The 15274-nt window shown below is 35.2% G+C and overlaps 2 protein-coding genes and 1 pseudogene across 3 annotated transcripts; 2 read left to right on the top strand and 1 right to left on the bottom strand.

Moving 5' to 3' along the window:
• Positions 1-1344: 1344 nt before the first annotated feature.
• Positions 1345-5345, top strand: LOC111387774 (annotated as a pseudogene).
• Positions 5346-6427: 1082 nt separating this feature from the next.
• LOC111387639 (ATP synthase subunit delta', mitochondrial-like) lies at positions 6428-9375 on the top strand. 2 transcript variants are annotated; one of them, XM_023012301.1, is made up of 3 exons: positions 6428-6828; positions 8844-8949; positions 9016-9375. In XM_023012301.1, the coding sequence occupies exons 1-3, from the start codon at positions 6571-6573 to the stop codon at positions 9186-9188; spliced, it is 537 nt and encodes a 178-aa protein (XP_022868069.1). In that variant the 5' UTR covers positions 6428-6570; the 3' UTR covers positions 9189-9375. The 2 variants fall into 2 exon arrangements, with proteins under 2 accessions (XP_022868069.1, XP_022868006.1); XM_023012238.1 differs by having other exon boundaries at positions 8844-9373.
• A 336-nt stretch (positions 9376-9711) lies between these two features.
• On the bottom strand, positions 9712-13233 carry LOC111387551 (metacaspase-1-like). The gene is made up of 5 exons (XM_023012155.1): positions 12706-13233; positions 10663-10993; positions 10463-10583; positions 10166-10372; positions 9712-10022 (listed from the first exon to the last, which is right to left on the bottom strand). The coding sequence occupies exons 1-5, from the start codon at positions 13124-13126 to the stop codon at positions 9963-9965; spliced, it is 1140 nt and encodes a 379-aa protein (XP_022867923.1). The 5' UTR covers positions 13127-13233; the 3' UTR covers positions 9712-9962.
• Between the last annotated feature and the right edge of the window lie 2041 nt (positions 13234-15274).

The following is a 15274-nucleotide window of genomic DNA, read 5'->3' as shown; positions in this document are numbered from 1 at the left end:
TTTTTTTTTTTTTTTTTTTTTTTTTGGGGGGGGGGGGGGGGTTTAGGTTTATTTTGAAAAGGGTTCTTCTTATGCTATCTCTTTATAGTTGTTTGTTACTTCAGAAAGTTTTTATCTCGTGGTGTTATAAACTATAAAGAGTTGTTTTGATTGCGTAATTTTCCAGTAAAGTTTGCATCTTTATCTTTTTTTCTCTGAATATGTGGTTATGTTTGAACTTCATGAGGGGATCTCCAGGGGTGGAGCCATGAAATATTTTCAGTGCGAGTATAATTTAACCCAGAGACGGACCCACATGGAGTAATGTGGAGTCAAATGACCCCCACAAAATTTTGCCCCTGTTTTTTTTTAACAATCTACTTTGATGCACTCGTCGAGATGTCAAATGAAGTCAAAATATTGCATTCTTAATACCATTTCGAAGTGTTCATGACCTAATTTTTCACTTATTAATAGCATGCGAAGTGGTCAACTATAGCAAAAGTTATGACATGTTAAAGTAGGGCGTTTGAAACTAGTATTTTGAGAATTTCGATAATATCCTAACTTTAAAAATTTGTTTTCGATCATGTGCTATCTAAATCCACAAATCGTCTATGCCATGTAAAAGTTTGTTTCGAAAACTACATCATTTTCATATCGAATGGTCCAAACGGATATCGAAAATAGTTAAATATGTATTAAACGTACGCCTCAAAAAAGACGTCTAACTCATTTTTTCTTTTAAAAAATTCAATTAATTATTATTTTTACACGATAAATTTTTCAATATAATTTATATCGTTTCATTCGGAAGTCTTATATGAAATATAATGTAAATTTTTTAGAATCGTTATGGATTAAATGTAATTTGAATTATTTTCGAATTATATTTGTTTTAAATTTGAATTTCATTTACTTCCTGAATTAAACTTGAATTTTATTTCAATTCATTTAATTTCTATATTTTATTTAATTTACTCAATGTTAGCTCAGTATTTGTCAATGAAATAATAAACAAAACTTTATAAGTAGCAAAATTTATTTAATAATATTAATAATAATGTAATTATTCTACGTTTTAAAATTGTCAAAATACATATAAACTTATTTTCATTGATATTATGTTGTTTATTAAAAAAATTATTTTTAAAATTTTGACTCCACAATACTAAAGGTCTGGGTCCGCCCTTGATTTAACCCATGTCGAATATTGTGTTTTGATCATAAATTTAATGATGATAAAATTATAAAATAAAATCATGAGTTTGGACCTAAAAATAAAGCTCGTGTGAATTAAAAGATGCTTTTATTCCACCTCCCTTGTTGATAAAAAAAAAAAAAAAAAAAAAAAAAATTGTAAAATTCAGTGCGGGCATATGCCCGCACTCGTCTCAATGTGGCTCCTCCACTGGGATCTCCCTTTGTATTTTGATAGATCACTCTTTCTTTGTTGTTTCAATTGGCCGAGATAAATGGCCACACAATTAGTCAAAGAATGGACTGCAATTAAGCAGTTTCCTGCAGCTACCCAGGACAGATTGCTTGAACTGTTGGGAAAATTAAAGCAGGAGGTTCTGGTTTTCCCTTTTAAATTTAGCATATTTTTACTACATTATGCAATCTGTTGCTCACTTAAAAAAAAATGCGCTTTACTGAAAATAATGAATGAAATTAGAATCTCTTTAATTTTATTGTGTGCGCAACTTGAAAAGAAACATGTTTTACTATCTTAGTACGATTATAAATTGCCTTCTTTTCAACTAGGGTGGCATTGTTGACTGTGTACTGTACTGTACTGTACTGTATATTATGCGAATCTGGGTCTCTAATGCTGTTTATCAATCATTGTAGAATGTCAGCACATTGACGATCCTTGTTCTGGGGAAGGGTTGTGTTGGAAAATCTTCCACAGTGAACTCAATTATAGGGGATCGAGTAGTTAGTGTTAGTTCTTTCCACGTACATACTGCTGGGCCTGGTTTTGAGAATGAAGCCGAACTTTTTCTTTCATTTTTAATATTTGATGATCATGATGTTAGTGTTAGTTCATCTTTCTATCTCTGAAATATTTCAGTCAGAAACACTTAGACCAGTGATGGTTTCACGTTCCGGGCAGGATTTACATTGAACATTATTGACACCCCGGGGCTTGTTGAAGGAGCTTATGTCAGTGATACGGTGCGTGAGACCATAAAAAGGTTTGAGTCAATCACTAGCTCCCATCAAATTGTTTTAGTTTCACATATTATGATTGTGTTTTTCTGAGTCCAGTTGGGTTTTCGTGGCAATTAATTTGCTGTTGTTGTCTGACCAGGTTCCTTTTGAACAAGACGATAGATGTTCTGCTCTATGTGGATCGTTTGGATCTGTATAGAGTAGATAATTTGGATAAGCAGGTTGTGAAAGCTATAAAATATAGTTTCAGCAAAGAAATATGGCGTAAAGGAATTGTAGCCCTTACACATGCTCAGTTCTCACCTCCAGATGGATTGAATTATGAAGAGTTCTTCTCCAAAAGAACAGAGTCCCTTATGAAAGTTGTCCGACAGGGATCAAGGATAAGCAAAAAGGAAATTCAGGTTTGATTCATCATTATACCCTTGCTATTTATTTTCTTTTTGAAGGACTCAATCTTTCTATGGGTGAGGTGGGAGGAAGTTGAAATTGCTCAAAAAGAATGAAATTGTTAGGTTCAAGATCCAACATGGCTGAACACATTTTCCTGAATTTCAGAAAATTTTCTAGGGAAAACCTGGGCAGTAAAATAAATATTTTCTGTTCAGCTTATATATATCCCTCAGCTTTTAATTCCATAAAAATATTGATGAAAGTAGCCGGATGCAAAATATGCAATTCTTTTTTAATGGCTTTGAGTTTACCCATAATATGTAGTTTTGAAGCACCACTGTTGAGGTTTTAGTATGGATTTTCAAGATAAAAACTTTGGCAAGCATTTCTAGAATGCTTGAGTATGTGGATGAGAATTCTAACAAAATCGAAACTTCTAAACTTTGAAGCTGTCAACTACAAAAAATGAACTAGTATGAACTCAGGAAGGAAGTTGTTCCATCTAGACTTTGAAGACAAGATTTGTTCGTGAGCTTATACAAATTATTTAGATATCCATGCATTTGTCAGGTCTCTTTGGAAAAGAAAAGGAGACCTGCTGCTGCTGAACGAGCTTGTCTGTTAAACAATGGATACAAAATTTTTCTAATCCTGTATCAACGAATAATACTGTTAAATTTTCAATATTTGAGTAAAAAATGAAAGTCTCCCATTGAAAGACGGACAATAGACCTAGGGTCCATTTGGTAGCTAAGTTATTCTCAGTTTTTCATTTTTTATTTTTCGAAATTCTTAAGTATTAATGAAAGAATAAAGCTTCTTACACATTGTTTGCTTGACATGGAGTTTGATACTCCATTGTTTTCTAATGTTTTTAAAAATGGATTTGGCAGGAAAGTGTATTTTTTTCAAAAACTCTCCAATGTGATATCGCCAAATGGCACAATATAAAACTTAATGTCAAACTCAATTCTTAATGAAATCATGCTTGCTTGGCTATGTTCAAAAGTCTATCTGCGCCGTTACCGAAAGAGACTTAACTACACTGAATTACTGATCGTTAATGACAGGAATGGATCTAGGATTGAATTCAAGACCGGACTAAAAAATTTCAAGCCGGGCTAATATGTGAAAAAAAAATAAAAATTTACACATTAAAAATCTGTTTTTATCAAAAATAAGGGGAGATTACCCTAAAAAAATATTAATTGGGCCTGGTAGAGGGGGGACTACAGCCCAGCTAGTCCCCCCCTAAATCCGTCCTTGGTTAATGAGGCCTAGCTTTCAGATCCCATGCACCACAGAAAGTTTCACATAAACTCACATCGCCTCCCCTCTCACTTGCTCCATGCCAATTACCAGCAAGCATGTAGATCTGAACTCTCGTTGCCAACACACTTCCGACAGCAACAATCATCACTCTGTCGCTGGGTATCCCTTTATTTCTCAAGAATTTTGGACCAGAGCTGTAATCCCACTCTTCTTTGGAATCATATCATCTGCCATTACCACATCTGCAAAAACCTGCTACTTCTGACAGTTCTTCACAAGCACTAGGGAAACTCAGGGAAAACCCATAAAATCACCGACTATTCTATTTAAAAGCTTAGGACAAGGAAAATGAAGAATTTCTTTATTGAGAATTGTATGTCTGATGCTTCAATAATGATTCATGCTCAAAGATGAGCTATCATATTGTCCTTTATGATTCCTTCTGATAAAATTCTTTGTATGTATATAGGCAGGGAAAACCTTGTCTCATTGCTTAATTCCCACTGCTTAGTAGTATTGCATTTGGTAAATAAATTGATAAAACGAAAAAAAAGAAGTTAGATGACTATAAACATGGAGGAAGCACATGTATTAGACATGTTATATTTTAGTTTTCATTTGGTAAGAAAAAATAAAAAAATTATGCTAAGTCAATTTCAATTTGAAGGGGTGCAGAAATGTATTCTCTTCTCCAGCACCATCTGCAGATCTCTCTCTCTCTTAGTCTTGTTATGTTCTTTTCATTTTTTATTTTTTTATTTTTATTTTTTCTTCCGGGTGTCTGTAACCCCATATCTGGAGGTAGAGTTCATTGCATCTCCCGATAAAAGCAGTTGGAGCTTACAGAATATAGCTTAAATACCCTGCACAAATATTTGCTACTATTCTACCACATGGCTAAGATTGCATCATAATTTTACATTTTTTGCACGTTCTTTATCAACTTTCTTAGTTATCATAATTTGAACATGTTGTGCATATGATCCCTAAAGAATATTTTTTGTATATTTTTCCCTTAATTCTAACGTCATCTATTTCTGCTCCCAGGATTCTCCAATCCCTGTTGTTTTAGTTGAAAATAGTGGGAGATTCGAATCTCCCACTATTTTCAACTAAAACAACAGGGATTGGAGAATCCTGGGAGGAGTTCATTTGGATGCTCTTATGCTGGAATAAAATAAATAGACTATCGCTTGATTATTTCTTTTACTTCTTAACAGTATTTCTTTGTTATCAAATGGATTCAAAAGTGGATCAAGGATGATATATCAAGAGAGACGAAACCTTCATGGGAATGAATTCTTGTCACCCTCGACTCCACATTTAGCCCGTTCACTCGGCCATCTGTTGTTAATCTTGCTGCATCTCGTTATCAGTCTCTTTTGATGCATTGTGTAGTTACAGTCAGTGACTTCGCTGATCTGCGGCTGTAGAATTCCAGTTTATTGTTTTGAGGATTTGAATTTTGTTGCAGGTGATTTGTATTACTCTCTTTATTTGCATGAGTAAATACTTTTCAAACACGGTTTTGGTATTCAGCAAGTACCATATTTCGTTATTGAATCCATTGGTAATGTTCATCGTAGCTTCTTTACGTAGCAATCTGTCGTCGATCTTTGTGGATGTGAATATTGAGATCCCCTGTTTGGTTTAGTTGAAAATCAAATTTTTAATAAATTGGATAAAAGATGATGAAGTATGTCATTAAAAAATTTGATAAAAACTATGACTTCCATGAAATGTGTGGTTAAAATTAATTAATTAATTATTAATTTTGACTTTAAAAAAAAAAAAATTATGGGCCTAAAGATTGTTTACCTGGGCTGGATTTTTCTTGATGACACATATTTGTTACTCCAACTATCCAATTTCAATCTCAATCTCAATCTCAATCTCTCTCTCTCTCTCATCTACGACTTGACATGGTTCAATTCGATTCTTGTTTTGGGTATTTAGTAAGTGAAACGCCAAGGTTCAAATTTAATTATGGAGCCGTTTGGGTTCCGTTCTATTTGATTATCAGGTTATGTACTATAATTTTTTTTTAATATTCACAAAACTACATTAATTCAAATAATAACACGTTGAATCTTAACTCTTACAAAATAATGCAATCTAATCTTATATGTCTTTTGTGTTTTTCTTTACTGAGTTTTCTATAAATTTGATTGTTAAAATAATAGAAGAGGAAGATAGCGAGTTTACAATAATTAAGAGAGGTTCCGTCGAGTTTTAATTCGATTTCTCCATAATTATAGAAACGATACTACAGTAGAATAACTGAATAAAAAATTTGGGTTAAACTTATATCAACTTGATTAAGTTATGTTTGCATTGAAAATTAGATATAGAAAAATCATATTTTTGAGTTATAGCTAAATTAACTAGTTAGTAAATTTATTTAGGCCCCGTTTGGTAGGGATTTTGAGAATTGATTTTTTGACCGTTAGAAAAAAAGTGGGGTCCACATGTGAGAGAAGAAGTCAAAAATTACGGCTTGAATAGTAAAATAACGGTCAAAAAATCAATTTTTTGGGGCAAAAATTCCATACCAAACGGGGCCTTAGATTATTCCAGATCTAGAATCGAGAATCCACCATTCAAATACCCGTTCCAATATTTAGGTTCAGTTCAGGCTATTGATCCGGTTTTGACCCGCCCTACGCTCATCTTCCACTTTCCCCAAAACTCCAGTCTTTCATTGCACGCAAAACCTCAGCCTCGAAATTCAGAAAATCACGAGGGAAAATGTTGAGACAGTCTTCACGATTCCTCATGAGCAGAGCTGCTATGAGGTGGAGCCGGCCATTCTCCACCGATGTCGTGGCGGAGACACCCGCAGACTCGAAATTCGTGGACTCCTGGAAGAAAGCGATCCCGAACATCGACCCACCGAAGACTCCGTCGGCATTCATGACCCCTCGCCCACCGACCCCTTCTACCATTCCCTCCAAGCTCACTGTCAATCTCGTTCTTCCTTACGATTCCTTATTATCCGCGAAAGAGGTATATTATAGGTTTATATGAATAAATATGACTTTATCATTGCAATTATATATTATTTTTTGGTGTGAGTTTTGTACTGTGAAATTTTTGAATTTTGGTATCTTACAATTGCTTCTTGTTTTTGGTTTGAGAATAATCTGAAGTTTAGGGTCAAGAAAAATGTTCAAATTATTATTCTTGGATAATTGATAAAATTACCTCAAATAATATAGATCGGAAGCTTAGATACGTAAGACGTGATTGAAATTGACCGATGCTGTCTCTGATTTCTGATTCAAAGCCTCCAATTTTGTGCACACAAATGTCCATATACACGTTTGTGATTGAATGTACACCCCATATAAAGGCAATTACATACTAATGTATTATAAAATTGTAACAAAGAAATGGTGTAATGCACAAAATCGATTTCTATCTTTTAAATTGTTCAAGAACTTTTTTTGGATTTTTTTATTTTATTTTTTTATTATTATTTTTTGGGTGGAGTGGGGGTGGGGGGTACAACTTCCTTGCCACTATTGATTTTGATCTCTTTTCATTTGTTCTTTGCTGCCTAACTGAGCTAATCGGTCCAGACATTGCCTAGTGCTAAAAGGGTTCTTAAACTGTGCCATTCTTAATTAATTTTTCTATAGCTCAAACTGTCCATTCTTAATTATTTTTCTGTTTGATTTTTTTCAAATAAACTTTCTTGCCTAGTGCATCAAGATTTCTGTATTCGTGCACAGGAAGATGAAGATATGTTGTAATTAAATGGCGTTGTATGATGACATTTCTATTTGTATTATAGTTGAACCTGGGAGATTCAATCTTTTGAGATCTGAAGCTCTTGAGGCCTGATAAGCCTTGGCACAATATAAAGGTCTGTTGATGTAGTGTTTGGAGAAAATGTCCACATTCTCATTATGATTTTCTTAGCTTATCCCTTACCCATAATAAATCAGCATTGGTGAATAATTGTATCATGGAGCTTTGTTCAAACTATATGCCCATTAACTACATGTATGTTTGCTGTACAAAGTATTAGAGCCTAGTCTTCCATCATGTTCCATCCGAAATGATTTCCCTGCTACTGTTAGCACTCATGGTTAGGATAGGTACTGCTTTTATTCTTTTGATCTATTCTGGTTTTCAAGTGGCAAAAGTGATATCTAATAGCATTTTCGACTTGACAATCAGAATTCCTGTCGCCCATGGATTCCAAATTAACTTCTTGATAATTTATTCTTAGATTCCACTGGAGCTTTTGTTACTTTAAACTGTTTTAAGTGACAATATCGTTATATATTTCACAAATAACTATATAAGCTCCATGTATAGTCCATTTTGATTCTGATAGAACTTGTCAACTCGTGAATCATTTTGTAATCAGGTAGTGCAGAGTCATCAATCTAGTTCTATCTTGCAGCCTCTTAACAGATAACTGTAGGAATTGTTGATTAGTGAGATCCAATACATAGTGATATAAATATGTGGTCAGCCTCCCATACCTCCAGTTAATTATGAGTGCACAGTTGATTACCTTGATCTGGCTCTATCCTTGAACTTCAAATACTTCCATAGTCTGGTTGATGGAAAGATATCAGATGGTAAATTGCATTGAAAGTTTTAAGTCTGTAATTTATACAGTGCCATCTTTAAGTGTTGGTCTGGTTAAAAAAAAAAAAAATGAATTATCGTAAAATAAACTTACAAAATGATGAGCTAAGATGGATTTGTTGGAGGGGACGTGTTTTGCATATACCTAAGTGGACTCCCAGTTATAAGAGTAGTGCCGTCTCGGCAGAACAAATATTAGGAGGGTGTGTGTGTAAACTAAAGCCATCATAGTCTGTTTTAGTTGCTGACAATCTAGTTGTTTTATATCTTATGGTGGATCATAGCATAAACTAGAAAGAGTGGAGAAACAGGATTCACGTAGGCTACCTTAATTTTATTGGGATCAAGCTTCGCTTGTTGTTGTCATATTATAGTGGTCTGGTATCTCTCTCATCCTTCTGTGCATGACTTTTCAGGTTGACATGGTTATAGTCCCAGCTACTACTGGGCAGATGGGTGTTTTGCCTGGCCATGTGGCCACAATTGCTGAACTGAAGCCCGGTGTTCTATCAGTTCATGAAGGTAATGAGGTAAAAAAATATTTTCTCAGCAGCGGGTTTGCTTTTATCCATGCAAATTCTGTTGCAGATATAATGGCTGTCGAGGCCACACCGCTTGACCAAATTGATCCGAGCCTGGTTCAGAAAGGCCTCACTGAGTTCACACAGAAACTAAACTCAGCATCGACCGACGTGGAGAAAGCCGAAGCACAAATTGGGGTTGATGTACACAGTGCTCTCAATGCTGCTCTTACTGGTTAAGACTAGAAGAAAGGCGCGTATTCAACCCATTTAATTTTCCTACTATTCTTCCTTTGACGTCTACTTAATTTCTCGCTTGTTTCCGTGTTTAAATGCTGGTTTCCAGCTCATTTGAAACAAATATCTCGGGGTCCTGGTGTAAAAATAATTTCTTGAAATAAATATGAAAAAGAAGTTGACATTTATTGATGCTTTTCTTGAACATATGATTAGATTCCAAATAATTCGACTGAATATTAAAATGATGATATATTGTGTTTTTTGCCGGTAATTTCCTTCAACGTGATCTCTCACTCTCTCCAATCTTGTGTTGCTGCTGTTCAATCTTTCATCATCCCAAGTCAAAACGTGTCATTACTGTATGATACCTTGTCAAAGAAACCTGCTATAGTGACCCGATGTACTGCCACAGGGCCTGTCATTTGGCCCTGTCTTAATAGCAACACCCCTTGTCAAATACACATGCAAATGAACCAGTCTACTAAGGATAAACTTTTCAATGTACAGGTACAGAAGAAAAACATAAGAAGACACACCAATTGATTTTTTTATGCTTTTAGTCCAAGGGAAAATTTTAATGCAATATAATAACTCCAGCAATTCGTAGCAACACGATAAAGTTCGAGTTAATTAAACCCCAGAAGTTGTAATTTACAAATTAATCGAAAGAAAATCAAGAACTGTACATTTTCATGCTTCTAAATAGCTTAGAAGCCAGAAGCTAGCTCGGCACTTCATTTTTTGCTGCAGAAACGGGTCCTCTGTATGCTTAACTCATAGTGAAAATGGCTTCGTGTATACATCAAATGGTTCATTAGCAGTAAGTTGTGGTTCCTGCAGCGAGATGAACATAAAATCTAAGATATATCCAAAGTGAAAACAACTTTTTGTTATTCCTCTTGATAATACGGATTACGGAGTGACATATCCAAACATTTATTCGAACAGTCCTCCATCTCTAATGGTCGAGAGTATACCTGTGACATTCCGATACCAGCACTTCCCCCGGTCAGGAGCATTGTGAGGAGCGTTGTGACAACGCTCCCTCCTATCTCATCATCAGTCTTTCGGATGGTAGATCGCATTGCACTTAGAATACTTCCGTATGTAGTTCCTTGCCCGCGTTCGATTGCTTGGATAAAAGCATAAGTCATTGCCCCTGTTGAAGTAACCTTGGATAGAGCCTGTTCAGTGTTCAAATTGTAGCTTACATCAACCCATTAATTTCTAGAACTTGAAACTAAAAAGTTTTGAACATAGAGAATAAGGCTTACAGCAGTATCAGCAGAAGTTTGATCATCGTCGCAGCCACTGAAGGATATGACTTCTCCACCGCTAGTTCCTTTCCAAGCACCTGATGGAGGACGATGATCTTCCCATGCATAACGCCCCGTTCTGCATTCACGCACACATATTTTTAAAAACAGTATTTAGTGCGAAAAAGGTTATAATAGATACTGAGATTCACACAAACCTGTCCATTCGACAAAGATATGGTAAATCTAGTACGGTACCACTATGACAGGCATCTATGACCGCATGGAGCTTGACTCCACGAGGGAGAGGCTTAACGATTGTTGCATTAATTTCATCGTCCACGATCATTCCCTGTGTTTCATAGTCCAATGGGCAAAGTGTTTCGTCATATCCATCTATCTCGTCTCCAGTGTAGTTTCTCTGTTGTGAACCATGCCCAGAATAATGAAACACCAGGGAATCCCCAGGCTGACAACCTTGTACAAGCCAAAACATTGCCATCCTGATGTTATGTTTAGTTGGAATTCTGTATGGATCAGTTTCTTCTTCTGAAAAATACTTCCACAGGATGATTTCGATCAGAATAGCCAGATATGAAAAGGTGTTACCATTATAAATTGTTAGAAAAATGTAAAGGAATATCAGTAGAATGTTTTACTATGAAAAGCTGCTTGGTTCGACATCATTATTATTGTAATCTACACAAGGTTTGATATTCATCGTACTAAGTTGTTCTTTAGAACGTATGCAGGAACCTGATAAGTTTGAGACTTATTTGACATCTTTGGTAGGGAGGATTAAAAAGTAAAAGAAGTTTAAATCTTGTTATTTATATAGTAGAGTCGTCCCAATATAGTGTATTAACCAAGAAGCAAGGTGTTGTAGCTGATTCACGACCCTGATTGGATGTTGTTGTTATCGAAGTTAACAATATTGCGCTGTTGGGAGATCCTTTCAAACTCTTTAGTGAAACTTTAGTCAAGCCTAAAAGGAAACTACACTAAGATTCCTCACCTTAGGGAGTCAGGGACCTACCTTTTATGACTTTATTGAATTATGATTACGAGGAGTTCAATATCCATTATAGCAGATTCAGTTCTTGTGGTAGAAGAAATAGAATAACTAGAGTTTCACAAGGTGAAACATTGGCAAGGAATCAATTCCTCTAACAATGAGTTTCAGATGAGATGTTCCAGTTTCTCTCTAATCTTTCGTTTTCATTGTGGATATGGCTGTCCATCTTTACATCTTGTAAATCTGGTTTGCACATGTTGAAGATTAAATTTAAATGCCCTCTCAGTCGGCTTAAGTTTTAGACAAGTGGTTCAACAAACAATGATTCTTGATGACCCATTTCTATTCACAGAACCAGCTAACTTTTGGATGTCGGATGCAGCCGATACCTTTAGTACTCGCAGTGGTCCATGCCAAGGCCCGTCGCTGCCCTGGTTTCCTAAAGACCCTGCCATGCTGCCAGGCATGGCTTGGTAAAGGCATCCGGACAGCAGGCCACTTGCTTTTAGTACCTTAGCTGGCACAACCTGACTTCTCATACGAGTCAAAGGACAAATCGACCCTTACTACCTGGGAGGGACTTTCAAGAAACAGGGATGTCGCAAGCCAAACAATCATGCTACAAGTACATCAAGTTGACATTGAGTTGGCAAATTTTTGTCCGTTGATTTTAACAAAACTTTTTCCAATCAATGGTCAAATTTCCTACACATAAGGGATGTCAAACTTGAATGTACAAGAAGCATAATTCCAAGCCTAGGTAGCACTTAGCTCTTCTACGCTTCTAGGTCGAAGTATACAAATCTCCATATATTCATATCTTTGAGAGGAGAATTAAGAGCCGAATTTAACCAGATTGAGGTTGATTTCTATCAAACTTAGGTCAATGTTAAAGAAGGCATTTTAGTATACAGATATTTAATATTTTACATAAAAATAAAGATTGGGAAAATAAAACTATTTTCCAGCCCGATCGTTTTTCTCCAATATAAAAGCTCTTTATTCTATATTACTCCTATTCTTTTAAGCCAAGAGGACAATAATATAAAAGTCTGGCGAGAAAAGTCTAATAATGCAACTTGCAAAATTCATGTTCACTAAGCCAAACCCACGATAAATCATAGATTCATGAATCATCAAAGATAAATTTGACAATATACTGTACCTATTTATATATTTGTAAAGCCGCAATAAATCTAATCAAAAGTTTCCAAATTTTAATAAAATCTTTTTTCAGTTTGATTACCAGTAAGCATGAGAATGGAGGCTTCAGGGAACTTGAAGCGGTTGACCAACATGAACTTCATGCACTTAGCATCATTAATGCAACCCTTGAGCTCATTCTTCGATTTCTTGTACGAGATCCCAATTATCACGGCCTTTTTGCGTCCGTGGACCGATGGTGGTTGGCTTGGTGGAGCGTGGTTGTACGGCGACGGAGCTGAAACAGGTGCCGGAGGATGTACCTGCGGGGGAGCATAGTAGTTATAGTTGCTGGTACTCAAGGTGGTGGGAGATGGGAGATAAGTTGGTGGCGGCGTAGGTGGCGAGTTGCGGGGTTCGCCGATGAGAGTGATGGCGTGGCAGACTGCACAGCGTATGGATTTTGCTCCGTGTGGGAGCTGCAAGGTGGTACGGCACTTGGAACAGTCCACAAGCATCACCATTTTCAAGAATCAGAGAGAAAAGGAATTGAGAGATGAAGGGGAAGATCGCAGAATTGAAGAGGTCAACTCTATCGTTTTGCTTTGCAAATGGAGTTGGTAGGATATAGATACGTACACATCATATATATATATAAGAGAATGATTTAATGGAAATTAACGAAGAAGAATCGAGGCGGCTTCTTGGCTCTTTGGTTAAAAAATTCTGTGCACTGTAAAGTCGAGAAGATGGTTGACCTTGACCAGTGCATGGTGCCAGCAACTTGACAGATAACTATAGAGATTACATAATGTCCACGTGGCACATTATCATCTGTTAATTTAAAATATATTCAACTTTTACATTCAATATTTTCCCACCACATCATTTTCGGTAACCTCGTGTTTAAATTTTTAAATTTATTCTATATTTAGCCCCTATTTGAGCATCGTTTTTTAACCAAAAATATATGCTGTAATGGTGAGCTTTTAGAGAATATGTGATTAAAAAATAAAATTTGAACCTACGTGTAAAATTAATGTATATTTATATGTTCATAATTCAATTAGAGATAATAAGTTAGAAGTATATGATTGATTGACTACGACAATAGTTACTGATTATAATCGAGGAGTTGGAAATTAAAGTAGATTAACAATTCATGATCCTAGTTCCTTTCATGATTTGAATAAACTTCAAGAATTTGTTGTTTATCTTTAATTGCTTATTTTTAGTTGATAATTATATAAAGTTAAAATCAATCACACAATTAGGGAATTGTGTGTGTGTGTGTGTGTGTCAAATTGAGGCTAGTTTAGTTTAAAATTTATAATTTGTCTATGATGCAAATTTACGGGATAAAATCAACAATAGTAGTCCTGAACCAATCATTTATGAGACATTTTGTTCAAAGCCTACAGCTATGTGCCCAGTTCGGCCCATGGATTTAGTAGGATTAGCTCCGTTAGATTATCAAGTATTCAGCGATTGCATCACGCGTAATCGTTCATGACTTTTAAGATTAATTACTAAAAAATCTTCATTCTACGTATAAAAGATTTTTCGAACACCTAAGTCTTATTTCAATAGAGAAATAAATGGTTGGATTGTAATTTTCTATTTTCTTTTTCACATTTTATATTTTGGAGGATGAATTTTGTCTGGAAGTTGGAATCTTCCATGAACCAGTTGTATTAAGTGAAGAAATGACTTTGAAGGCAGCCTTGATGGTGACTTTTTCGCAAAAAGGCTGCCAAATTCCCTTCTCTTTAAAAAGACAATAATTTAATTATATTAATTTCTTATTATTCTTACTTTGCTAAAAACTATATATAAATCGTTTTTTTTTTTTTTGATATCCAGGTATCCACCTTACAGTGACTAAATCCTGGAGTCTACACCTTGGTCCCTCAAATTGCAGACAGGTTAAACTGCAAATTGTGCCCCAAACTGACCAGTGCTCAAGAGCCCCCCCAAGTGATCTGCCAAAGTGTCAAGTAAGTTGTTTCCCATCTTTGCACCTTGCCTTTCAGTAGAGTTCCTGCCTTCCAGAATAAATCCTGCCTTCCAAGAGAATATCTGTCTTCCAAGAGCCTTCCAAAAATCGAACTCACGACTTCTGATCTGCCAGTCTTGAAGCGCCCTCATCTTTACCAGTTGGGATGTGCTTGGGGGCTATGTATAAATCTTATCAAGATTCATGTTTGACTAAGCATACAAACTATGCAACACTTAATTTTAAGTAATTATTTTTTGTGTTAACACATTTGAATTTTTTTTTTTTTTAACCCTTTTAATTTTTTTTTTTTTTAACCCTTTTAATTTTTTTTTTTTTTTTTATTAGTAAAAGGTTTAATTATTTGATAATAAAGTCTGTTGCGTTACGAACATTCATTTTACGCGTTCTCGTGTAAAACTTTTGAACAAAAGTCCGAGGGATGAAAAATAGTAAAATACAAGAAAAGCCAAGCGAAACAAACTCAAAAAAGGGAATATTTTCCAACCTCCTTTTTCTTCTCTCAAGGCCTAAAAATGACTAATTCTAGAAAGTGGCAGTGAGTAATTTTTTTTGACCAACAAAAAATTATTTTATCTTAAAATTTACTTTTTATTTATAAGTTGATTTTTTAAGCTTCTCCAAACATGCATTTACAAAAGAAGTTTTTATTTTT

Source organism: Olea europaea, chromosome 1, assembly GCF_002742605.1.
Source record: "Olea europaea var. sylvestris chromosome 1, O_europaea_v1, whole genome shotgun sequence".
Classification (NCBI taxonomy): Eukaryota; Viridiplantae; Streptophyta; class Magnoliopsida; order Lamiales; family Oleaceae; genus Olea; species Olea europaea.
This window is presented reverse-complemented; position numbering and strand designations above follow the sequence as displayed.